A 26,600-nucleotide genomic window follows, 5' to 3' on the forward strand; every position below is an offset into this window, starting at 1 on the left:
TTATCTGGGGCATGAACTCAACTCAGGGAAGGGATTAGTTTGAGTTCAAGGCTCCTGCAGGCTGCTTGGCCACACTGAATGGATGCCAAGACAGCAATATCATAGAGTAGTTCAGTTAAACTCTTGACAAAGATAGGGATTGTCTTTATGTGCTGAGAATTGTACCTTATCTGTATTGTTTTTTATCTGTGTTGAATTATTGAAAGTGTATCTTTGGTTGCCTCACGAAGAACAGGGTTAACTCCCCTCCCCCAAAATTTGTTTGGATGTCAAGACCAGTGGTGCCACACATGCTAAGAGGGTGTGAAAAGATTTCTTACTCAGATAATGAGATTTTTCTGGGGAGAGCATAGCAGACACCCAACCAGTCTAGACTGGCTTGAGTGAAGGCAGGAGGGGCAGTTAGCTCTAGTTTTTATTGTGGTTAGGGGATAGCTGGGCTGAGGGGTCCACAAAAGCAGGTCTGCATGGTTTGAACTTCCTTGCTGATGCTAACATAGGTAGACTTTTTCTAAGATGAAGTTTTGCTTATTATAAAAGCACTTTTTCCTTATTACAGAAAAATAAAAAAGGATATAAAGAGCATAAGCATGTATTATCTCACAATATGGAAAATTATAAACATTTCTTTGGTTTATCATCATTCAGATATTTAAATGTGTTTTTCAGCATTAAAGATGGGGTCATATTGTGCATATGTAATCTGCTTCTTCCCCTGCCCCTATTTTACAAAAGAGCTTCTTTCCATGTGATTGATAAAATTTCTGAAACTTTCTATTGTTAACATAAAAAACCTTTGAAACCTGTAAAGAATTTTTGGGAGTTTATTTGAGGCAAACTGTCGACATATACCGGGAAGCAGAACCTCAATGAATTGAGATAATGCTCCGGAGAATGGCGGGTTACATCTGTATTTATACATTGCAATCAAAGAAAAAGTGGGTTACATGAAATCCATTGGTGATAGACTAGAGAGGCAGGAGAAAGCAAAGTGGGGAAACCCCTGGGATTGGATAAAAAGTAAAATGGTAGACACATACTTAGGTGGGTGCAGGAATAATTAACATGATAATGAAGGAATTTGTGGTATCTGTCCTGGTGCCTAGCCCATTAGGTTGTGCCCCAAGGGGTCCAGAAAAAGGGAAGTTACAAGTTACCCAGACATTTGAAAGGGTATGTTATTATAGGTGCAAAAAGACAGATAGGCTCAGTTAAGGTAAAGGTTGACCTTGTCAGTGAAGATATCGGCCTAGGATGTAACTACCCCACCATAACTGCTTTTAGTTAAAGTTTAATTTCAGACCATCCTTTGTGGTTACTTTAGGTCTCTGAGTTTGCAAGACCACCATGCAGGCCTCCCCTGAGCTTGTCAGGTTAGCATGTGGCCCCTTTCAAACACACTAAGTAATGATCCTAAATTATAAAAACCCTGTGTCATAATGACCAGTAACGACCGAGGCTCCACCAACCAGAAGTCAGTCCTGTAGTCATTGCTGGGTTGCCGCTGCAGGCATGGTGCCCCAGCACTGACTGCTGAGGGAGCTGCGAATCAAGGCCAGAGACAGGCCTAAAGAGAGAAGCAGGGTCTGATCTGTTGCCTCTGTGGCAGCTTTTGATTGGCACTTGCCCCTCTCTTTCCCAGTCTGGCTAGCAGCCATGCCTCCATTTCTCTCCAGGCCTCCACCAGGGCTGCTGATCAGCCCCGCCTTTCTGATCAGGTCCCGTTGATAGGCCCAGGGACACTGACTAGCATAGAAACTGACCAAACAGAACCAAATCTGAGTGAAGTGTGAGGAGCCAATGGCTGCTGGGAGGTGGAGCTTTTGACACTGACTGGCATAGAAACTGACCAATCAGAACCAAATCTGGGTCAACTGTGAGGAACCAATGGCTGCATAGGAGGCGGAGCTTTTGATGCTGACTAGCATAGAAACCAACCAATCAGAACCAAATTGGCCAGCAGAGGAGAGCACATGGGTGCGAGATCAGGCCGGCAGGGGAGGGCAGTTGGGTGCAACCAGGCCAGCAAGGGGAGGGCAGTTAAGGAATCCACACGGGCTTGGAGGAGTTTTCTGAAAGTATACAAACATATTCTTGACGAAAGGTTAATAAAGGAATCTTTTCTATCAACTAGACTTGGGATCCTTGCTTTTCATTGTGCCCAAACCATTTTCCTTTGGTTTATTTTGACACCATGTGTGTTTTCATGGGTGTCTTGTCTTTAGCATTGCAAGTGAAAAATAATTTTTAAAGTAAAAAATTTTCTTGATGTAATTTACTCACAGGGGATTATTCCACTATCCCCCTTCTTTTTTTTTTTGATTTAAATAATATTAAGAGGCTTTTGGAAATTTTGCAGTGCAGTCTTGATAACTTTTTAATTTTAATTTTCTGTATAGAAATATGACTGCTTTGGATTCATTACATGTTAAGCAGTTTTTGAACTATGAGATAAACCATTAGTAAAAAATTAGTTAATGCTTCAGGAACAGTTTCCTGCCCAGTACAATAAAGTTTATGAATATTCATTTATTTTAATTAGCAAATTAAAATCAATCTGAAATAAGGTTTATTTTTTAATTTTCCTTGTCCTAGGTTATAGACAGTAAATGACATTAATTAAATTTCTGCTATTCGCCTTTGAGTAACTTAACATAAGCTTTGTCAGGGAGGCAAAAACACAAATTATTTACTTCTCTTCTTGAGGCCTAACATGTTGACTTTTCATTACAGTTTTCCAGATGTTTGAAGGAAACCTCTTTTTATTTCCTTCCAGAGCAATTATTAGGACACATTTAGAGAGTGTCATTTAAAAAAAACACACACTTTCATTTTTATTTTTTATGCCAAGCAACAAATGTAACAAACATAGTTGCTTTTTTGATGCTGGGTGATAGTGCCTCCTAGTAAGGATCAGATTTAGTATTTTAATAACAATCTTTAGTTTACCCTGTAAATATTGGCGGAAGTGATTTCAAAATTTTTAAATTTCTCCTTTTTATTAAGTTTAGAATTATATTTTTAAAGAGTATCCCCTTTGGCTTATTTGCATGTACAGAGGGATCATGGGAAGTCCCAGTAACTTTCAGAGGGATTTATTATAATTTAATTGTTTATAAAAATTTTGGCTTTTCATTTAGCTGAAATTATATGAAACCTTGATTATAATTTAGAAAGCTAACTTATAAAGTAATTAAAATAGGTATCTTTATTTAAAAAGGCAAAGCAAGTAAATTTAGAAAACTTATATGTCTGGTTCACAAGACACAAAGGCTGCCTCACCTCCAGCCTATTTAAAAATGCAGGCCCTTAGAGGCTTTTTGTCTTTTAAAATTTCGTCGCTGAAAAATTTGGCTGTATTTAAGAAATATATTGTTACTTTATTTTTCCCTCCTTAGAGGCCAAAACCTTCATAACATTTAAAGTATATGTATATAAGTAACATATAGTTATTAATTTTTACTTGATTAAAGCTTTGCATGTGATTTCAAGTATATTAGACTGGCTAAATTTAAATTATTTCCTTTAAGAAGAGAGAACAAATTCTTTGAATTACTTCGGGCCCTTAGAGTTTTCCAAAAATCACCCCTCAGTTATAGCTTTGAAATTTAACTTGGAAAGATGATCAAATATATATTTAAAGATTATATACTTTTAATAATTATTAAAAGATATTATTTAAATTTAAACTCTTTTGTATTAAAAAATTCAGTTTGTTTCACTGAATTAATCCTCTTCTTTTTTTAAAAAAATTAGACCAATTAGCAACATATTTTGAATTCCTAATTATTACAGAGAAAACACACAAATTATTTTCTCAAAAATAAATTTATATACTTTAGGCATTTTGTTATTACAACTATATAATTTCTTCCAACTTAATTTAAATTCTTAAACTTTTAGAGCTGGAAAGTCAAGCATTTCTTGATTAGTAAAACCTTTATATTTTTAAGAATAAATTTCAAATAAAATATAAGACATATTTAATTAATAGATTCAATTCTATCCTCTAGATTTTTTTTTTTTATGAGGTAAACTCAGGTGAATATTTCAGTATTTTTGTCATTTTAAAATACCTTGATATTTAATAATTTTTATTATTTAATTTAGCAATGTTATAAAGTCTTAAGTTATCAAAGGCTTTGGAAAACTATGTTTCTGGCGAGAAGGCCGGGGAGGGGATTTAAAAGCGCCACATTTTTCTTTAGAGATAAGGTTTCTGTTGCCATCACAGGCTTCTCCAGCTTCTACAGGGAGAAGTGCAACTGGCCCTTTATCATAAATATATTATTACTGAAAAGCTTTACCACAAATTCTTTATTTTAGTTATTTTTATTATTTATGTTCTAACAACTTTAAAATTTCAAAGCCAATTACCACCAAGGCATTTTCTTTTGGCAAATTTTGTAACAGAGGTAACATTGATTTTTAGTGGCTTCAATGCTAAAGTATATATTATTTTATTTTGTGGACAAACAGGAATGCCCCCAATTTTGGGAGGCAACCTCGGAATACGGTACATTATTATTTTTAAATTACCTATAATTATGGAAGCATTAATCCTACTGTCCAAATATAGACTGTATATTTTCTTCGCATCTTTTTTTTTTTTTCACCTTTTTAAAGAAAAGAGTCTGGGTTATTCTGTAGCATCCGTGAAGAGATTGGGGCTCAGGAAGTCACCTGAAGTCGGCCAGAGCGTGCGCATTTTCTTAAGCTTGCATTTCTATTCACGGTTACAGAAATCCCAGATGCATCCCCAAATTCTGGGAAATGTTTCATTTGTCTAAATTTCAAATGACGGACTGGGTAATAAAAACATGGCAAAAATGAGACTTAATAACACTCTTGAGAGTGGGCGCCTATTTTACAGGATCGCCAAGAGACCTAGTAATTTTTTAATTATTTCCCTAGAGAATTTTCTATAACCTGTATTATTGGCCTCATGTACTGCTCATATTCTTTCTCTCTCCACTCCTGCATTCTTTTTGTTCTGGGGAAACTCAGCAATGGCCTGGTCATCTATCATTTCTTTCTTATTAAATTAACGTCATGCTTAATAAACTAACAATAAACAACAAAGAAAAATAATAAGTACCCAATAATTTCCTTTTTAATATCTAGGACATAAAAGAAGTTGAATATGCATTGATCTAATCGGCAGGCAGATTGCTCGCACCTTTCTCTGGAGCGCCACCTTGTGTCCCTCTTGGTTGCCTACATTCTTTTTTAAAATGTCCTGTTTTTCCACGAAGTCTAATTTGCTTATAAGCGTTCTGCACATAATTTAGCTGATTTTGCACGTCATTATACTGTCCCAGCCCTGCCAGCATTTCATTTTTGAGCATTCAGCCCGCGGTTTATCCTCCTTAGTCTCTTTAAAAGACTTTAGCAAATGCAATACCATGTTCCACAAGGAGAAGCAGTTTGGAGGCAAGTTTTTCCCCTGCTGCTGAGCTTTTTTTCAAGTTCTAAGTTCTCCCAACATTCAAGACCTAATGTACCTTCTTCAGGAAACCAAGGGTTATGTTTATAATAACATGCAAAAACTGTAAGAGAATACCTTCTAAAACTTTAATTCCTTAAGCATGCAAATCAAAAGCCGACAACAAAGTTTCTCATTTTTTAACCGAATTCTGCCTCATTAGCCTGGCTAAAAAGACACGTTCTCACGTTCTACTTACAGATCGCGATTTCTGCAGCTGGCCGTGGGCTTTGCGTGTGGTTAATATCCCACTTATCCGGTGTCCCCACCTATCCAGGGAATAAATCTTGGTTTTTCACTCTAGGGGAAGTCTTCTCTTCCAGATTTCCCTTTGAGGTGCCAGATGTGAATTTTCCCAGGGCCCTCGTAGTTCAGGGTTCAGGGACTGGAGGAGAGGCCACACGCAAATGAAAGAGACGAGACAAGAAATAATAATTTGGAAACATTGGGCCAGTGGGCAAGCCCAATGCAAGAGAAAGGACTTCCACTGGTGCCCAGGCTTTGCCAGCCTTTTATTCAATGTTGGGTACACATCTAGCTCTTAGGCAGGTAATTGCAGTAACAGACAATCTTAACGGTCAGTAAATATTAGAAGGATTTACTCTGAGACTATCTGATCAGGAAATAACTTTTGCCCCCATTGTCTGGATTAGACAGTCGGTGCATAACTCTGGCCCTTGCCATGGGTTCAAGATTCACCAGTGTTCTGGGATCTTTGTTTATACTTCTCTAATAGTGAAGACAATGGGCGGCTTCCTGCACTTAGCTATGGTAAATTGTGCTGCTCTGAACCTAGGGGTGCATATATCCTTTCTGATTGGTGTTTCCAGTTTCTTGGGATATAGTCCTAGAAGTGGGATAACTGGGTCAAATGGGAGTTCATTTTTAGTTTTTTGAGGAAACTCCATACTGTTCTCCACAGTGGCTGCACCAGTCTGCATTCCCACCAGCTGTGCAAGAGGGTTCCTTTTTCTCCGAATCCTCTCCAGCATTTGTCATTTGTTGATTTTTTGATGATAGCTGTTCTGACAGGTGTGAGGTGGTACCTAATTATTGTTTTGATTTGCATCTCTCGGATGATTAGTGACTTTGAGCATGTTTTCATAGGTCTCTTGGCCTTCTGTATGTCTCCTTTCGAAAAGTATCTATTTAGGTCCATTGCCCATTTTTTGATTGGGTTGTTTGTCTTCCTTTTGTTAAGTTGTATGAGTTCCTGTAAATATTGGAGATTAAACCCTTATCGGTGATAACGTTGGCAAATATGTTCTCCCATGCAATGGGCTTTCTTGTTTTGTTGATGGTTTCTTTTGCTGTGCAGAAGCTTTTTATTTTGATATAGTCCCATTTGTTTATTTTCTCTTTAGTTTCCAATGCCCTAGGAGCTGTATCGGTGAAGAAATTGCTTCGACATATGTCTGAGATTTTGCTGCCTGTGATTTCCTCGAGTATTTTTATGGTTTCCCATCTTATGTTTAAGTCCTTTATTTTGACTTTATTTTTGTGTATGGTGTAAGTTGGTGGTCTAGTTTCATTTTTTTTGCAAGTATCTGTCCAATTTTCCCAACACCATTTATTGAAGGGACTGTCTTGACTCCATTTTATGCTCTTGCCTCCTTTGTTGAATATTAATTGAGCATAGTGGCTTGGGTCGATTTCTGGGCTCTCTATTGTATTCCATTGATCTATATGTCTGTTCTGTGCCAGTACCAGGCAGTTTTGAGAACAGTGGCTTTGTAATATAGCTTGATATCTGGTATTGAGATCCCACCTACTTTATTCTTCTTTCTCAGGATTGCTGTGACTACTTGGGGTCTTTTTTATTCCAGATGAATTTTTGGAGAGTTTTCTAGGTCTGTGAAATATGCCGTTGGTATTTTAATGGAGAGTGCATTGAATTTATAGATTGCTTTGGTTAGTATGGACATTTCAATGATGTTGATTCTACCAATCCATGATCACGATATGCTCTTCCATCTGATAATGTCTTCCTCTATCTCTTTTTTCAGTGTCCTGTACTTTTCTGCTTATAGGTCTTTTACCTCCTTAAGTTTATTCCTAGGTATCTTAATTTTTCTGGTGCAATGGTAAATGGGATTGTGTTTTTAGTATCTTTTTCTGTAAGTTCACTATTGGTGTATAGAATTGCCATAGATTTCTTGGCATTAATTTTGTATCCTGCCACATTGCCGAATTCATTTATTAAGTCTAATAGTTTTTTGATATAGTCTTTAGGGTTTTTTCATATACAATATCATGTCATCTACGAATAAGGACAGTTTTACTTCTTTTTTTCCAATTTGGATGTCTTTTCTTCTTCTTGTCTGATCACAATGGCTAGTACTTCCAGTACTATGTCGAACAGGAGTGGTGAGTGTGGGCATCCCAGTCTTGTTCCTATTGAAACATTATTTTTAAGAGCAAAAGATTAAAAGAACCCAGTCTGTTTTTGCCCCAATTGACATCTTTCCATGTCTATAAATATATTTTTATTATCTTTTAAAATTAATAACAATATTCTGTTGTATGACTATATCATACTTTCTGTTTAACCATTTTTCTATTGTTGGACTTTTAGGCTATTTCTACTTTTTTGCCTTTCTGAATAATGCTGCAGTAAACATACTTATACATACGTTTTTTGCATGTGTTTATTTCTAAGGCATACATTTTTAGGAAGGAAAAATTTACTTTTTTTAAAAAAACTGTTAGCTAAATTTTGACAAATTGTCCTCCAGAAAATTTATATGAATCTAATCCTATCTGATTACAGATTAATACTAGATTCCTCTCCACCGTATTAAGTCAACTGGTGTTAGCATTCATTCCTACATCATATTTATTCATTGTTTAATTTATATTTACTTTGTGGTCTGCCATATGGCCTTTGCCCATTTTTTTTCATATTCAAATTTTTTCTTGATTTTTAGGAAGACTATTAAGGAAAGCAAATCTTTCACAATTGAAACAGGTTTTATGAAATACCTTTCTTGTGCCAGGGTTAAATAATTATCCAGAGCTTTTTAAAAAAATAATTAGAGTTATTCAGGTTATTTTTAGTTCTCAGCATATATTGGAAGGACCCATTTCAACATAAAATTGAAAAGATTTGCATGGCATACCTGACACAGGGAACAATGCTAATTTATTCTTATTGTCCACAATAAAGTAGATATTTCCCGTCTAATAAGAGTCTTTCAAGGCTATAATCTCTAAATCATTTAAAAATTTGTGGATTTGTGATCTTCTTACATGTATATGCTAAGGACAGGTCTTGCAATATTGAATCCGTTCTTGTATTGAAAGGATCCGCTAGTGGGTTATAAGTCAACCTGAGTTTGTTACCTTAAACTTAGTTTTGTTTATTTAGTTATTTAGACTTTAGAACAAGGGTCTTTCAAAGCAAAACATTACTTTTTTAAGGATAGAGGATAGCTAGCGAGATTGCAAATAGAACACAGGAGGGGTTCCTAATAGCCATTTGACTACTCCAGTCCTATTATAGAAAAAGAATGAATTAAGGTCAAGCAAGGAGGTAGTAGTGGTGCTAAAGGTAGTAGTAGGTAGCTTTGGCACAAGAAAGGAATGGAGTAATCACAGGGTTAAAGGATTATTTTGTTATTTTTACATAAATTGTCCAATCCCTAGAGGTAATAAAACAAAACCTCCTACACCAGATATGAATAAGATTTGGTAGGTTCTTTTTTTTTTAAATTGAACTTATTGGAGTGACATTGGTTAATAAAATTATATAGGTTTAAGGTATACAATTCGATAGTACATAATCTGTATATTGTATTAGATAGATTTCTTGTGTTCATATCCTGTTTGGGCCAATTATTTAGGCTCTCTGTGCATTAAATTCATCATATATAATATGGGAATTGTACTAGTCACAAAATCATAGGGTTATGTTATAAATGAATGAATATTTGTAAAGTGCTTAGAACAATATCTTTTAGTGTGTAAGTTTTTCAAAGTAAAAATCTACTGATGGGGAGGAAGACTAGGAAAAGGATGTTACAAATAGCTTAATCAGGTAAACCAGTTGAGTCTATTTTTATTATTTAAAAAATTTTATCTCTAAAAACTGTTCTTCACACATAAACATTGAGTAAATTCATATTATCATATATTCATGTTTTCAGAACTAATGATTACTTACATTCTGGAACTAGGTCATAGCATTTCTACTGCTTTTGTTCACAGGATATTCTGAATAATCTTGAATCATGTGATCTGGAGGATGATGACCTTATGCTTGATGTGGATCTGCCTGAGGATGCATCTGTTGAAAATGGTAAGTGGGGACAGTATTGAACCTTCAGAGGCATATAGTTGAGTTATTTGACTATAAGCCAATTTGATATTTGTTATTTACAGACTTCCTAATCTCAATATAGGAAGACTTTTTTTTTTTTTTTTCTCGTGGGTTCTAGGACCAATGATCACCAGCTGCCCAAGTACCAAAAAATTATGCTTCCGAATCTCTTGGTGTTCACTCTGCACGTGGAGCAGTCAGGCTGCTCTGCGTGTGCCATGCACGACAGAAGCCCTTCTTTTGAGGAAGACTTTTTAGACGGAGTCTTAAGTGATGTTAAATAAGTTCATTGCAAATGTATTTAAATGTTTAAAACCTGATTTTATAGGTAGGTTTTGGTATAATTCTGTATGATGCAATAATACTGTATACCTATTCCATAAAGTAAGTGGTAGGTAGGATTTGGCCTTTTTTTTCCATAAATACATACCCAATTTTTTCTCCTTTTTTCTCATTTTGATTCCAAGAAGTAGTACATTTAGAGAAACAGATAGCATTTGACTAGAGAAATATCAGTAAAAAATCATGGTTGATAAATATTTTTAAAAGATTAGTTCTGGGAAAATTATAACCTGAATAAATTATTCTATCATTTTAATTACCAAGTCCAGTCTGTCTTCCTTTGTAGACCCCAGTAACTGCTGGAGTAGGGCTTTAAATAATCCATATGCAAAAGGGGCCTGGGTGCTCTTGTCCCACTGACTTAGCATTTGTAGGATTGCTATTTTAAGGACTGGTCAAGGACCAGAGACCAACCTAGGAAAGCCCCTGGGACAAGGGTGGAAATGGGGATCCTCTTGGGAAGAGAAACTGGCTCCAGAGATCTTTCAGTCAACATTTGCCGGTTTTCTCAGGCCTCCCAGGGATCAGGGATGAACCAGGGTGGTGAGGCTAGGAACGCAGGGATGTTTGAGGAAGGGTAGATGTTTGTTTTCAGTGCATCACTGAGGTACTAGGAGGTGGTTGCTGCTCATATTTGTCATATTGATCAGGCTTTGTGTGCGTGTGCTGCAAGGATGCTCTGTGACAGTCAATCTCAAAATCTCAGTGGTTTTCAAAATAGACATTTACTTTTCTCATTTGTGGGTCTGTGGGTTAGCTTGGACAGTTTAGGCCAGTCATGGCGAACCTATGACACGCGTGTCAGAGGTGACACGCGAACTCATTTTTTTGGTTGATTTTTCTTTGTTAAATGGCATTTAAATATTTAAAATAAATATCAAAAATATGTCTTTGTTCTACTATGGTTGCAAATATCAAAAAATTTCTATATGTGACACGGCACCAGAGTTAAGTTAGGGTTTTTCAAAATGCTGACACGCCGAGCTCAAAAGGTTGGCCATCACTGGTTTAGGCTGTGCGTCTGAATTCATGTCTCTCTGCTTTCATTTTGAGACCAGTCTACTTGGAGCAGGTTTCTCTCATGGCAGATGACAGGACAACAGGGTGAGCAGAAACATGCCTAGATCATCCCTTAACATCTTCTCTGAGAACCAGCACACTGTTAATTCTGCACCAGTGGGACCAAGAGGTCCACACTATTGACTGTGAGAAGCCCCGCCACAGAGGACAGTAAATGTATGATTCTATTACAGGAGGGAGTGATGAGCTGATATCAGTATCTGCTCTACCTGTTGCACCTTCTTGTGGTTTTGCTGTCACTTGAGATACTTGAGCAACCAAAGCTGAGTTCCAGGCATCTGAGAAAGGAAAATCACAGCTAACACCCAGAAAGAAAAACAGAAAAGCAATAAAACTCCCAGAATTAGAGTGGCCCAGGACATAATAATGAGAGCACTTAGGGAGAATCAATTGCAGAACAAAGCTTTCTGGAGCTGTTAAAGAAGACTTCTCCACAGAACAGTTCAGTAGATAACAAAAAAAGAATAGCTATTGTTGAAATCTGAGTTAGTGACCTGGAAGATCAAGTAGAAAAATACTGTAGAACACAGAGGAAAAACATACAGCATTGAAAATGATAGGGGGAAGAATGAGACTTCCTGGTTCAGGATATTTATGTGAAGTTTCAAGGGCTGGTATTGAGGAACCAGGGATTTACCTCCTCGAAATAAGTCACGCCCTAAGCAATGCATTTTACTTTGACAGAATTATAACCACTTCTCTTTGGGAAGCATATGCCCTTTCTTTGCTAAAACAGGAAGCAAAGATGGAGTCAGTCTTAGAGCCTGCCTCATCTTTTGGGAACAAAAAGTTGTCCACATAAAAGATAAAAATGTGATCACAGGGAACTTTATTGTTTTGAGGTCTTGTTTAGGGACTTGTGAAAAGTTCAAGGGAATTCCTGAACTTTTCAGGAATATGTTACAGATTTTCCTAGAAGGCAGACAAGTATTAGCTATTTTGAGCTTATGGATACAGAAGAAAGCAGAACATGGGTCTAAAATATATTGCCTTTAGAGGACCCAAAGATAAAGTAGCATTTGGTGCTACAAGGAAGTCGGTAATGACTAGTCTTTATAGTTCTGAAGTCCTGAATGACACTATACTATACCCACCCACTGAGTGTTTTGATTAGGAGAATAGGAATGTTATGAAGACTGGTACAGTGTGTTTTTTAAAAAAATATATTTTTATTGATTTCAGAGAGGAAGGGAGAGGGAGAGAGAGAAAAACATCCATGATGAGAGAGAATCATGGATAGGCTTCTTCCTGCAAGTTCACTATTAGGGATCGAGCCCACAACCCTAGCATGTGCCCTTGACTGGAATTGAACCTGGGACTTTTCAGTTCTCAGGCTGACACTATCCACTGAGCAAAACTGGCTAGGGCTGGTACAATGTTTAAGGAGTCTTCTAATATACTTCTGACTATTGTTTTTAGTACCTTTAGATTCTGGTTTTTGAAGCTATTAGGGAAATTTGGGTCTAGTTTTTGGGTGGGTCACTCTGAACCTTGATGGGTTCCGCCCACTTAGTCTGCCATTGTAGGTAGAATTTCTGCCAACAAGATGACTGGCGCCTAGTTGAAATCTTCAATTTGAATTCAAGTTTGCCATGACTTCATTATGATAGGGTACTCTTCTGTGATTTCAGGGAAGAAGCTATAAGAATATTTATCTGGGAGTTGCATTTGTGTAGCAAATCATTACCTATTAAGCCAGCATAGAGGAGAAAAGAATGTTCCTTGGTCAAAAGTTTCTTAGACATTCATGGGGTAGGATTTGAGAACTGTTAGAGAGTTATTGGAGATACTCACATCTTAGTGGTTTGGTGACACAGGGAGAGGTTATGTAGAAGTAGTAGGTTGATATTGTAGTATCTGTATCAATAAAATATTTGTAAGGTTGTCTTTTAATATTTAGAGAAATTTATCTTTGAGTTTAAGGGTAAAACCAAAATGGGGTGCTTGATTTCTTCTTCAGAACACTTTGATTCATCATCCACTTTACTTTTTCTATTTTATTTTTTAGTGCAATGTAGGACACTTATTTTTCAAATGCTTTTCTATTTATTGTTTCTATAAATGTATTCAGAGATTTCTTCTTCCAGTATTTAACTGAGTGTGGAAGCATCTAGTTGTTACATGTGAAGGACATCATTTTATTCTGAGTCTTATTCTACTTTTTTCGAATGCTCTTTCTGTGCCTTGGAAATCTGGCAGTGAGACTGTTTACAGCATTTCTGCCTTAAAATCCTTCCTAGAAAGCGATGGCCACTTCTCTTCCAGAATCTACGCCTTAATATGATCTAACTAGAGGCCAGGTTACGAAATTTGTGCACGGAGGGGTGTATCCCTCAGCCTGGCCTGCACTCTCTCCAATCTGGGAACCCTCAGGGGATGTCTGACTGCTGGTTTAGGCCCGGTCCCTGTGGGCCTAAGTCATCCACAGGGACCGGGCCTAAATCAGCAGTCAGACATCCTTCGCACAATCCGGGACTGCTGGTTCCTAACTGCTTGCCTGCCTGCCTGCCTAATTGCCCCTAACCACTTCTGCCTGCCAGCCTGATTGCCCCCTAATTGCTCCCCTGCTTGCCTGATTGATGCCTAACTGCTCCCCTGCTGGCCCAATTGCTCCCAGCTGCCCTCCCCTGCTGGCCCGATTGCCCCCAACTGCCCTCCCCTGTCGACCCGGTTGCCCCCAACTACCCATCCCTTACTGGCCCGATCACCCCCCACTGCCCTCCCCTGCCGGTCCGGTTGCCCCCAACTGCCCTCCCCCGCAGGCCTGGTCGCCCCTAACTGCCCTCTCCTGCTGGCCTGGTCCCCCCTAACTGCCCTCCCCTGCAGGCATGGTCCCTCGCAACTGCCCTCCCCTGCAGGCCTGGTGGCTCCCAACTGCCCTCCCCTGCTAGCCTGTTCACCCCCAACTGCCCTCCTCTGCCGGCCTGATCGTCCACAACTGCCCTCCCCTGCCGACCATCTTGTGGTGGCTCTTTTGTGGCGGCCATCTTGTGACAACATCACACAAGGGTGTGATGCCACCTGGGCTTTTATTATATAGGACTAGAGGACCGGTGCACAAAAATTTGTGCACTCGGGGGGGGGGGGGGAAGGGGGGTCCCTCAGCCCGGCCTGTGCCCTTTCGCAGTCTGGGACCCCTCAGGGGATGACCACCTGCTGGCTTAAGCCCGCTCTCCGGGGGATTGGGCCTAAGATGGCAATCAGACATCCCTCTGGCAGCCTAGCAGCCCTCGGGGGATGCCCACTTGCCAGCAGGGAGCAGACCTAAGCTGCAGTTGGACATCCTTAGCACTGCTGAGGAGGCAGGAGAGGCTCCCACCACCACCGCTGTGCTGGCAGCCATCAACCTGGCTTGTGGCTGAGCAGAGCTCCCTGCTGTGAGAGCGACTGACCACCAGAGGGCAGCTCCTGCATTGAGCGTCTGTCCCCTGGTAGTCAGTGTGTGTCATGGTGACCAGTCATTCCCAGTCTTTCTGCTGTTAGGGTCAGTTTGCATATTACCCTTTTGCTAAATAGGATAGAGGCCTGGTGCATGGGTGGAGGCCAGCTGGTTTGCCCTGAAGGATGTCCCGGATGAGGGTGGGGGTCCCGCTTGGGTGCCTGGCCAGCCTGGATGAGGGGATGATGGCTGTTTACAGCTGGTCACACCCCTTTCAGGGTGGGTGTCCCCACTGGGGTGCCTGGCCAGTCTGGGTGAGGGGCTGAGGGCCATTTTCAGGCTGGCGTGCGACTAAAGCTCCCAGCCTCTTTTTTTTTCTTTATTTTTTATTCTGGGATTTATTTACCTTCTATAGCTGTCACTGGAGCTGAGAGCTGGCTCCAGCTCTGAGGCCATGGCTCGCTGAAAGCAGGTATCTGGGTTTGTTTAGCTTCTATGATTGAAACTCTGTTGCCATTGCTGGCGCTCTAAGCTCTGAGCCCGCTGGCAGCTAAAAGCAGGTTTCTGGGTTTGTTTAGCTTCTATAATTGCAACATTGTTGCATCTGGAGCTCAGAGCTGGGCTGCGGCAGGCAGGGAACCTTGGCTTCCTCTGTCACTGGAGCAAGCAAGCCTCCTGTTCACTTCAGCTGCCTGGCTGCTGGCCGCCATCTTGGTTGGCAGTTAATTTGCATATCGCCCTGATTAGCCAATGGGAAGGGTAGTGAAGTAACAGTTAATTACCATGTTTCTCTATTATTAGATAGGACTAGTGGCCCGGTACACGAAATTTGTCCACAGGGGAGGGTGTGTTCCTCAGCCTGGCCTGCACCCTCTCCAATTTGGGACCCCTTGAAGGATGTCCTACTGCCAGTTTACAGGGATCGGGCCTAAACCAACAGTCGGACATCCCTCTCGCAATCCAGGACTTCTGGCTCCTAACTCCTCACCTGCCTGCCTGCCTGCCTGATTGCCTCTAACCACTCTGACTGCCAGCCTGCTCACCCCCAACTGCCCCCCCCCGCCCTGCTGCCAGCCTGCTTGTCCCCAAATACCCTCCCTGCCAGCCTGCTCACTCCAAACTGCCCCCCCCAGCTGTCCTGATCACCTCCAACTGACCCCCACTGATGGCCTGCTTACCCCCTACAGGCCCCCCTGCTTGTCTGCTTACCCCCAACGGCCCTGCCCCCCACCAGCCTGATCACCCACAACTGCCCTCCCCTTTGGCCTCTAACCGCCTCTACCTCAGCCCCGCTACCATGGCTTTGTCCAGAAGAATATCTGGAAGGTCTCCTGGAACGTCTCCCAGTCTAATTAGCATATTACTCTTTTATTAGTATAGACTAGAGGCCCGGTGCACAAAAATTTGTGCACTCGGGGGGAAGGGGGGGTCCCTCAGCCTGGCCTGTGCTCTCTAGCAGTCTGGGACCCCTTGGGAGATAACGACCTGCTGGCTTAGGCCTGCTCCCGGGTGGCAGAGGGCAGGCCCAATCCCTAGGTGCAGCCCCTGGTCGGGCTCAGATCAGGGCCGATTGGGGGGTGGGGCACCACCCCATGTCACACTCAGGGCAGGGCTGATGGGGAGGTTATGGCTCTACCCCGTCACACACAGAGTAGGGCCGGGGGAGGGGGGGGGCGTTGGGGTGCCGCACCCTGTCACACACAGTGCAGGGCCGATCAGGGTGTTTGGGCGCTGACCCTGTCATGCTGATCCCGGTGCCGGGAGGCCTCTTGGCTCCGCTGATCCCGGTGCTGGGAGGCATATTACCCTTTTACTATATAGAATAGAGGCCTGGTGCACAGGTGGGTGCCGGCTGGTTTGCCCTGAAGGGTGTCCTGGATCAGGGTGGGGGTCCCCACTGGGGTGCCTGGCCAGTCTGGGTGAGGGGCTGAGGGCTGTTTTCAGGCTGGGGGTGACAGAACTCCCAAACGCTCCTTTTTTCCTTTTTTTTTTTTTTTTTTTTTTTTATTCCGGGCCAGCTTTAGCTTGAGGCTTCGCTCCAGCTCTTAGGCCTCCGCTCCTGAAAGTAGATTTCTGGCCTTTGCATACAATGTTGCCATCCTGCTGGCTGAAGTCAGGCGGCATTTGTTACAATGTTTGAAACTGCCGGCTCAGAGGCCTGCAGTCGCAGGCGGGGAATGTTGGTTTCCTCCATCACTAAGGCAAGCAAGCCTCATGTTAGTTTTAAGCTGCCTGGCTGCCGGCCACCTTCTTGGCTGACAGTTAATTTGCATATCTCGCTGATTAGCCAATGAAAAGGGTAGCGGTCGTACGCCAATTACCATGTTTCTCTTTTATTAGTGTAGATGGTGCTGTGGAACAGCTTGGTTGTGCTGCACCACAACTACAGAACAGCCCTGGGCCAGGCAGCCCTGGGCCAGGCCCCTCTCTGGCTAGACAGCTCTGCCCTGAGGGGACATTTTTGGGTGTTTCAGCTCTGCCAGGGAGATACAGTCTTCAGTCTTAGGTGAAAAGGAAAGTGTGGGGAGCCACAGGGAAGCTGGTCTATATGGACAGGAGTCCCCACCCTTGGTCTCTGATTGGCTTGTCCTCATGCAGATGAGGGCTCCAAATTCTCAAAATTTGATTGATCCAAAAGGCACTGTCCTGATTGGTCAGAATAGAGCAACTCTAATTGGCTGGAGCTATGCAGCTCTTATTGGATGGGGAAAGCCTCAGTCCTATTGGTTGAAGTGGGATTCCAGAAACTCCTTTATGAGGGCCAGCTCAGATGACAGAAACACAGCTGCAGGCAGGTATTTCAGCATAGCTTCTCTGTGAAAGTGCAGTTGGCATTAGAAGCCTCTGTGTACAAATGGCTGCTAGGCTCTGCTTTTTATAATTTGAGCCCAGTTAGCAACCAGGAGCCCTTAGTAACTCCCCCCTCCCCTCCCCCCCCCCCCCCGATTCACATTTTCATAAAAACCACTATTGTATTGCATTATTTTCTTGCTCCAGAACCTCTAATCATCCCTCATTGCCTATAGATTAAAGCCTAGAATTTGACACACTCATAGAATAATAATCTTATGAAATTTCTCTTATGTATCCCTTCTTACATGTGTTATTTTCTCTACTCACTCTGGTTTTAAACTTATCTGTGTTGAAAACGATGTCAAATTTCTTCCTGAATCCCACCCCACCAAGTTATGGTGCCTATTCACTTGCACTTATTTTATGTTATTTTTCCTAAGGCCACACTTTTGTTAACTTTTTATTGAGGTATAGTCATATGAGAATAATAGTATTGTCCTTGACCACTTTCCAGTCATTATTGTATTTTTTCTGGAAATTTATTTCTGTGTTTGAGTACTAATTGTGTTTAGTAATAACAAGGTTCATGAATTTTTATTTTACAGAAGCCTTTCTAATTTTAAGCCAGATTTCAGTTAAAAGCTTTCCTGATCAGATTGTAAAACTTCCCACTGAGAACATATTTTTCAGGCTTCGCGATGTGTAATTTCTTCCCACCATCTTCATAGCCAATTGTTAGTCACAGATGGAAATACTACCTGTGTTTTCCATTACCTTCTTAGGACAAGCTACCGGAGAAGTGATCTAGGTAACTTTTGGTGTTCCTTTATCAAAATCAGAAAAAATGGGTATGATGAGTGTTAGACATTGGCACCCCCACATGCCTTCCCTTGCAGTTAGCTGTGCAAGACCAAGACCCTCTTTTCCTCTTGAGAGGGTAAAAGTCTTGGGAGTATCTCTCTGTCTCCTATTCATAGTAAAAATAAACAAACAAAACAACATATTAAAGCTGCTGCCTTTTACATTTGGAGCTGGAAACCTTCAGAAGGCCTTTATTCTCTAGTCCTACACTCATAGTTAGGGCCCAATCTGCTGTGTATAGGTAGTTTTGATCAGCATACTGGGTTAAAACTTTTTCAAACTAGGATTCCTTTAGGTTTATCCCATCATTTTCTGTTGTGACCCATTGAGACGGATTTGTTTCCTTCCTCAGTCTTATTTGTCCTGTTTCTTTTTGGCTCTGGAAAGTGATTTTGAGTTACCTCCATTTTGTAATTTTATTTTCTTTCTATATTATTTCTTCAATTCTGTTAGAGAATTTTTAACCTTTTCTAAGAAACCACCACTGATTGTTATTTCACATTATCTCCTTAATAACATTGTAAAGAAAATAAACATGTGATTGATGGGTGCCTCAGCTAGAAGTGTCAGCAGGACCTTCCTACACAGTTTTGGCGGACTCACCTCTGTCTCCGTTTCTACCAGCTGTCTTTTGTGGTCATGACAGATGTTTCTTTCCAGTATTTAGTTGCCATTATGCCCATGTTTGAGTTAATAATTCAGTAAAGGTGCTTTAATTTGAAGGTTGTGTATAGTATCAACACTTTGAGCAAACTGAAAAGCAGCACATCTATATATTTCTGCATTTAATTTCCCGCGGAATTGAACCCTGTCTCCTGACCTGTTTGCCTGGTTTGTTTGCTACTTGTTATTCTGTGTTGTTGATGTTTACATGTCAGGTTCTTATTAAAACAATTTCTTGTGTGGGGAGTGAGTGAATTTTACCTGCCTGGATTAAGAAAAATACGAATTCAGAACATTTAAAAGTAGATATAGACCATCCCTCAGCTATATAGAGCACCATGCTTTTATTTATCTGACAGCCTAGTTTTCTAGAATTGAACTTAAAAGTAGATTTTAATTTATCGCAATAAAGTGACACGACCTTCCTAGCACTATTGTTTGTCCAGGAGCTATGCATATTTGCATATAAGTTCATTGGCTAATCTCTTCCTGCGCCCATCCCCCTTCCCTCTGAAATATGTCAGTCTGTTGCATGCTTCAATGTCTCTGAATCTTACCGTTTGTGGCAGCATGGAGGGACCTGGAGAGTATTATGCTAAGTGAAATAAGCCAGTCAGAGAAAGACAAGTATCACATGATCTCACTCATATGTGGAATCTAATGAACAAAATAAATTAATAAAATTATTTTAAATGTAAACTGCCTTTAAAAGTTTTATCAGCCCTAGCCGGTTTGGTTCAGTGGATAGAGTGTCAGCCTGAGAACCAAAGGGTCCTAGGTTCAATTCTGATCAAGGGCACATACCTTGGTTTGCAGGCTCCTCCCTGGTCCGTGCCCTGATCAGGGCCCATACAGGAGACAACCAATCAATGCGTTTCTCTTACATCGATGTTTCTCTCTGTCTTTCCCTCTTCCACTCTCCCAAAAAATCAATGGGAAAATATCCTTGGGTAAGGATTAACAACAACAAAAATGTATTTGAAAATACCATAAAACATAGTCCCCCCCACCGCCCCCCCCCCCCTCACCAAATTTATTCCTCTAATGAAGTTAAACAAAATTTCAGTGTCTTTTAAAATCTTAGCCCGGCCAGCCTGGCTCCATTATTGAGCATTGACCTATGAACCAGGAGGTTGTGGTTCGATTCCCATCAGGGCACATGCCTGGGTTGTGGGGCTGGCTGGATCCCAGTGTGGGCGTGCAGGAAGTAGCCGAACAATGACTCTCTCTCATCATTGATGTTTCTATCTCTCTCCCCTTCCTCTATGAAATCAATAAAAATATATTTTTAAAAAATAAAATGTTACTCATTTAGAAGACATGTTACAGTGAGTTCAATGTATATGAGAATTGAATTATACCATTTTTCTTTTGGAATGGGAAAGTGTTTTTTATCTGGTGTAGTATAATGGGATACTCTCCATATTTTAAGTCAAGTTTTAGGTTAAGGGAAAACAATCATTTAAATACTGTAGTGAGTTGTTTTTAAATTGGGGATTACATTTATTTTTTAGGGTTTGTTTTTGTTTTGTTTTGTTTTTTATCACAAGGAGTTCTGAACATGCCGGATTTGAACTTTCTCATGTAGTAATTCTCAGACTAGAGAATCCTGTCCTGTTCCTGGCTTGATTGAGTGTTGCCTTGTATTTTTAGTAACAGTCCTAACTCAGTAGCTATGTAAGCTGGAGGGAAGATGGAGTCACGGGGTAAACTGGGCTTGCTTCCCACAGGGAGGCTGGGATTGAGCAGGAAGGAAGGCCTGCTTGTCTGCCCGGGTGCAACTATGTCTGAGTAGGCAGCAGGCGACACAATGTCTCTGTTGTACAGAGTAACTCTCTCAGCCAGTGCTCAGATCTGTGAGGAAACAGTGTTCCGGTAAGTGCAGGAGAAGCTTGGTGTTTCAGAGAGATTCTTTTCGTGTTTTTGTGGCACTTGGATATCAGGGAGTGTACTGTTTGTTGCTGCAAAGGACTGGCTTTGTTTTCAGTGGGATTTTAGACTTTCGGACAGCCTCTCCTGCAGGCAGATTGAAGCGTCTTTCTAAAACTGTGAGCTTAATTACAAATATAGGATTTGTTTGTGATGAAGAGTTAATTTGAGCTTTTTGAAATTAGGAATATTGTGACATTCATTTTAAGGAATGAATTCCATACTAGCCTTAAATACTTTTTCTTGTCACTTTATTCTGAAGTCAGAACCAACTAGTGACAATGATGAAAACCACTTAAAACTGGTGTTTAAGACGTATAATGCTGATTTCAAATATCATTTGCTGTTTTGAAACAGTTACTTTTAGTGACTGTGATAGGAAAGTTTTATAATTTACTTTAGTTTTGGATGATATAAACTTAATTGTTACCAAAAGAACTAGTTTTTATGTTTTTTTCTGGAAATCTTGATTTTGTAATTAGCTAACATAAATGATTGGTATTTTTTAGAATTTTATATTTTCAGCAGCAATTAATGATCAAGCTCTAAGTAGTTAACTTTTGTAGCGTATGTACATGTTTATAGTGTTTTGCTTTTGAATCTGCCTAGTGGAGTGTGACAATATGAATCGCTTTGATCGATCAGACAGAAATGTTCGGCAGTCTCAGGAAGGATTTTGGAAAAGGTCACCCCAGAGGTGGAGTGGACAGGAACATTACCCCCTCAGTCATCCCGACCGCTATCATCACCATGGGAAAAGTGACTTGAGCAGGTGAGTCTAATTTTCTATCCTCTTATTAATTGTGAGTCATAAGTTCCCCTTTATTCTCCCCTCCTTCCCCTCAAAAACCTTTTTCTTTATTTTTCTTTTTTTTGGCCTGGTCTTTTTCTTTGGTGTGGCAAAAAATATTTCAAGTTATATGTAGTGCTAATTGGAATAATATGTCTAATTTTTTCCTTTTGACCCAAATCTTTGTTCAACTTTATCATGAATATTAATATTTTATTTATGTCTGCTATTTGGAATTTAAGTTTTGTTCTGATTTTTCTAGTTCTCCTTTGGGAATGATTAAATGTTGACTTTGTTAAAGTTTATTATTTTTTAAATACTAATGTAAAATTAGTGCCAAGTGACTTGTCTTCTTTTGTGCATATAAATTGAAATTAAAAAATTTCTCAAGTACTGTTAGAAACAAAGGAAGGTACTTTACAATGCTAGAATTCTTTTTCTTTTTGAAGCATAGCATAGTCTTTAATTTGATCAGACCTTGTGTATGATGTGTCTTTATAATCATTCAAGCCTGGCCCTGCACATGTTAGCTTTGTGAACTTAGGTAATTTATTTAACCCCTCTCCACTTCCGTTTATCATTTGTAGACTTTATAATACCTTTTTCTCACTGTTCAAAAATCAGGTTAAAAGTGCCTGGAGTAGTATCTGGCTTATATTAAGCACCCAGTAGTAGTTGTTAAATTTTTTTCAGCCACCTTATGACCATTTCTCTCAATATTTTAAGGCATAAAATACAACACTCTCTCATCTTGTTCCATTTGGATTTGAGGTCATTTTTGAGCCAATTTATAATACAAATAATAAAATTGGGATAAAGAAATAGTGGCAGGGAAACACATGGCCTCATATAGTTCTTGAAGTAAGAAAAAGTTGGCTCTAATTCCTTGAGGCAAATGCAAAGAATAAAACATGATCTATTATAAGAGTTCCAGGTACATAAGACAAAGGACACATTTCTCCTGAATTGATTGGCTTTTATTTTTTTATTATTTTATTTATTTTTACAGTGTATTGATTTTTTTAAATTTTATTTTCTTGTTTAAAGTATTACAGGTAGTAGTACAAATGTCTCCTTTTTTGCCCCATTGACCTCCCCCTGTCCTCCCCTACCACCCTGCACATGCCCTTACCACCCCGTCCCAGTTTCTTGTGTCCATTGGTTATGCTTATATGCATGCATACCCCCACCACCCCTGCCAACACTCCCCAGCCTACCCACTGTAATTTGACAGTCTGTTCCATGCTTCTCTGCCTCTGTATCTATCTTTTAGTTCATTAGGTTATAATGTTCTTTATTATCCATAAATGAGTGAGATCATGTGGTGTTTTTCCTTCACTTCCTGGCTTTTTTCACTTAGCATAATGCTCTCTAGTTCCATCCATGCTGCTGCAAATGGTAAGAATTCCTTCTTTTTTACAACAGAGTAGTATTCCATAGTGTAGATGTACCATAGTTTTCTAATCCACTCATCTGTTGAAGGGCATTTAGGCTGTTTCCAAATCTTGGCAATTGCAGACTTTGCTGCTATGAACATAGGGGTGCATATATCCTTTCTGATTGGTGTTTCTGTTTTCTTGGGATTTATTCCTAGAAGCGGTATTACTGGGTCAAATGGCAGTTGCATTTTTAAATTTTTGAGGAAATGCCATACTGTCTTCCATAGTGGCTGTACTAGTCTGCATTCCCACCAACAGTGCACAAGGGTTCCTTTTTCTCTGCATCCTCTCCAGCACTTGTCATTTGTTGATTTTTTGATGATAGCCATTCTGACAGGTGTGAGGTGGTACCTAATTATTGTTTTGATTTGCATCTCTCGGATGATTAGTGACTTTGAGCATGTTTTCATGTGTCTCTTGGCTTTCTGAGTGTCCTCTTTTGAAAAGATTCTATTTAGGTCCTTTGCCCATGTTTTTATTGGATTGTTTATTTTTCTTTTGTTGAATTATATGAGTTCCCTGTAAATGTTGGAGATCAAACCCTTATCGGAGGTAACATTGGCAAGTATGTTCTCCCATGCAGTGGGCTTTCTTGTTGTTTTGTAGATAGTTTCTTTCGCTGTGCAGAAGCTTTTTATTTTGATGTAATCCCATTTGTTTATTTTCTCCTTATTATCTCTTGCCCTAGGATACGTGTCTGTAAATATATTGCTACGATATATGACTGCTATTTTGCTGCCTATGGAGTCTTGTAGGATTTTTATGGTTTCCCATCTTACATTCAAGTCCTTTAGCCATTTTGAGTTTGTTTTTGTGTATGGTGTAAGTTGGTGATCTAGTTTCGTTTTTTTTGCATGTATCTAACCAAATTTCCCAGCACCATTTATTAAAGAGGTTTTGACTCCATTGTATGCTCTTGCCTCCTTTGTCGAATATTAATTGAGTATAATGGCTTGGGTCAATTTTTGAGTCCTCTATTCTGTTCCATTGGTCTATATGTCTGTTCTTGTGCCAGTACCAGTCAGTTTTGAGAATCATGGCTTGGTAATATAGTTTGATGTCTGGTATTGTGATTCCCTCCAACTTTGTTCTTCTTTCTCAGGATAGCTGTGGCTATTTGGGGCCTTTTATTATTCAAGATGAATTTTTGGAGAGTTTGTTCTAGATCTTTGAAATATGCCATTGGTATTTTAATAGGTATTGCATTGAATATATAGATTGCTTTAGGTAGTATGGACATTTTAATGATGTTGTTTCTACCAATCCATGAACATGGTATGTTCTTCCATTTGTTTATGTCTTCCTCTATCTCTTTTTTCAATGTCCTGTAGTTTTCCGAGTACAGATCTTTTACATCCTTAGTTAAGTTTATTCCTTGGTATCTTAATTTTTTTGGTGCAATGGTAAATGGGATTGTTCTTTTCATTTCTCTCTCTGTGAGTTCATTATTGATGTAAAAAAGGCCATAGATTTCTGGGGGTCAATTTTGTATCCTACTATATTGCCAAATTCATTTATTAGGTCTAGTAGTTTTTTGATGGAGTCTTTGGGGTTTTCTATGTATAATATCATGTCGTCTGCAAATAAGGACAGTTTTACTTCTTCTTTTCCAATTTGGATGCCTTTTATTTTTTCTTCTTGTCTGATTGCTATGGCTAGTACTTCTAGTACTGTATCAAATAAGAGTGGTGAAAGTGGGCATCCTTGTATTGTTCCTGTTCTTAGACGAAATGGATTTAGTTTTTGCCCATTGAGTATGATGTTGGCTGTGGGTTGGTCATATGTGGTTTTTATTATGTTGAAGTATGATCCCTCTATTCCCACTTTGCTGAGCGTTTTTATCAAGAAAGGGTGTTGGATTTTGTCAAATGCTTTTTCTGCATCGATTGATATGATTATGTGTTTTTTTGTCTCAGTTTATTTATGTGATGTATTACGTTTATTGATTTGCAGATGTTGAACCATCCTTGCATCCCCAGAATAAATCCCACTTGGTCATAGTGTATGATCTTTCTAATGTATTGCTGAATCTGATTTGCTAGGATTTTGTTGAGGATTTTAGCATCTATGTTCATCAAGGATATTGGCCTGTAAGTCTCTTTTTTTGTGGTGTCTTTATCTGGTTTGGGGATTGGGGTAATGCTGGCTTCATAGAAAGAGCTTGGAAGTGTGCCTTCCTCTTGAATTTTTTGGAATAGTTTGAGGAGGATAGGTTTTAGTTCTTGTTTGAATGCCGTCTTATTTGAACTCCCTTGTAAAGTTGTCTGGACCAGGGCTTTTGTTTGCCGGAAGATTTTTGATCACTGTTTCAATTTCTTCGGTGGTTATCGACCTATTCAGGTTTTTTGACTCTTCTTGGTTGAGTTTTTGGAGCTTGCATTTTTCTAAGAATATGTCCATTCATCTAGGTTGTCCATTTTGTTGGAATAGAGTTGTTCATAGTATTTTTTCATAATTGTTTGTATTTCTGTGGGATCAGTTGTTATTTCACCTCTTTCATTTCTGATTTTGTTTATTTGAGTCCTCTCTCTTTGTTTCTTGGTGAGCCTGGCTAGAGGTTCATCAATCTTGTTTATCCTTTCAAACACCCAGCTCTTGGTTTTGTTGATCTTTTCTAGTGTTTTTTTTTTGTCTCTGCCGTTTATCTCCACTCTGATCTTTATTATTTCCTTCTTTCTGCTTACGCTGGCTTTTCTTGTTGCTCTCTTTCTAACTCTTTGAGTTGTAGGGTTAGATTATTTATTACCATTGTTTCTTGTTTCATAAGGCAGGTCTGTAGAGCTATGAACTTCCCTCTCAAGACTGCTTTCGCTGTGTCCCATAGATTTTGGATCGTTGTGTTTTCAATGTCATTTGTTGCTATGATGCTTTTTATTTTTTCTTTGATCTCTCTGGTAACCCAGTCATTGTTTAATAGCATGGTATTTAGCCTCCAGGTGTTTGATTTTTTTATTGTAGTTGATTTCTAGTTTTATGCCATTGTGGTCTGAAGATGGTGCCTGATATGATTTCTATCTTCTTGAATTTGAAGAGACTTTGCCAATATATGGTCTATCTTTGAAAATGACCCATTTGCACTTGAGAAGAACGTATATTCTGTGACTTTGGGGTGAAATGTTCTAAAGATGTCAATTAATTCCATCTGATCTAGTGCATCATTTAGGATTGGTGTTTCTGTGCTGATTTTTTGTTTAGAGGATTTGTCCAATGGTGATAATGGGGTATTAAAGTCCCCTACTATGACTGTATTGCTATCAATCCCTCCCTTGATATCCTCCAAAAGTTTTTGTTACATATTTGGGTGCACATATGTTTGTTTACCAGAGTTATATTTTCTTGTTGGATTGCTCCCTTTAGTAGTATGAAGTGCCCTTCCTTATGTCTTGTTTTGTCCTTCAGTTTGAGATCTAATTTGTCCGATATAAGTATTGCTACCCCAGCTTTCTTTTTCATTTCCATTCACCTGAAAAATCTTTTTCCATCCCTTCACCATCAGTAGATGTGAGTCCTTTTTTCTGAGG

The 26,600-nt window shown here is 39.6% G+C and overlaps 1 protein-coding gene across 3 annotated transcripts in view; it reads left to right on the top strand.

Moving 5' to 3' along the window:
• Positions 1-26,600, top strand: part of CCSER2 (coiled-coil serine rich protein 2) — a 218,514-nt gene that overhangs the window by 83,602 nt on the left and 108,312 nt on the right. For 2 of the 3 annotated variants that reach the window (XM_081105440.1, XM_081105438.1), the window contains 2 exons: positions 9,692-9,782; positions 21,460-21,622. In XM_081105440.1, the coding sequence (XP_080961566.1) occupies positions 9,692-9,782; positions 21,460-21,622 (254 nt within the window). The remainder of the gene's footprint in view (positions 1-9,691; positions 9,783-21,459; positions 21,623-26,600) is intronic. The other variant, XM_081105439.1, reaches the window with a different exon arrangement.

The sequence above is a fragment of the Myotis nattereri genome (genome assembly GCF_964212035.1).
Source record: "Myotis nattereri genome assembly, chromosome: 13".
In the NCBI taxonomy this organism is placed as follows: Eukaryota; Metazoa; Chordata; class Mammalia; order Chiroptera; family Vespertilionidae; genus Myotis; species Myotis nattereri.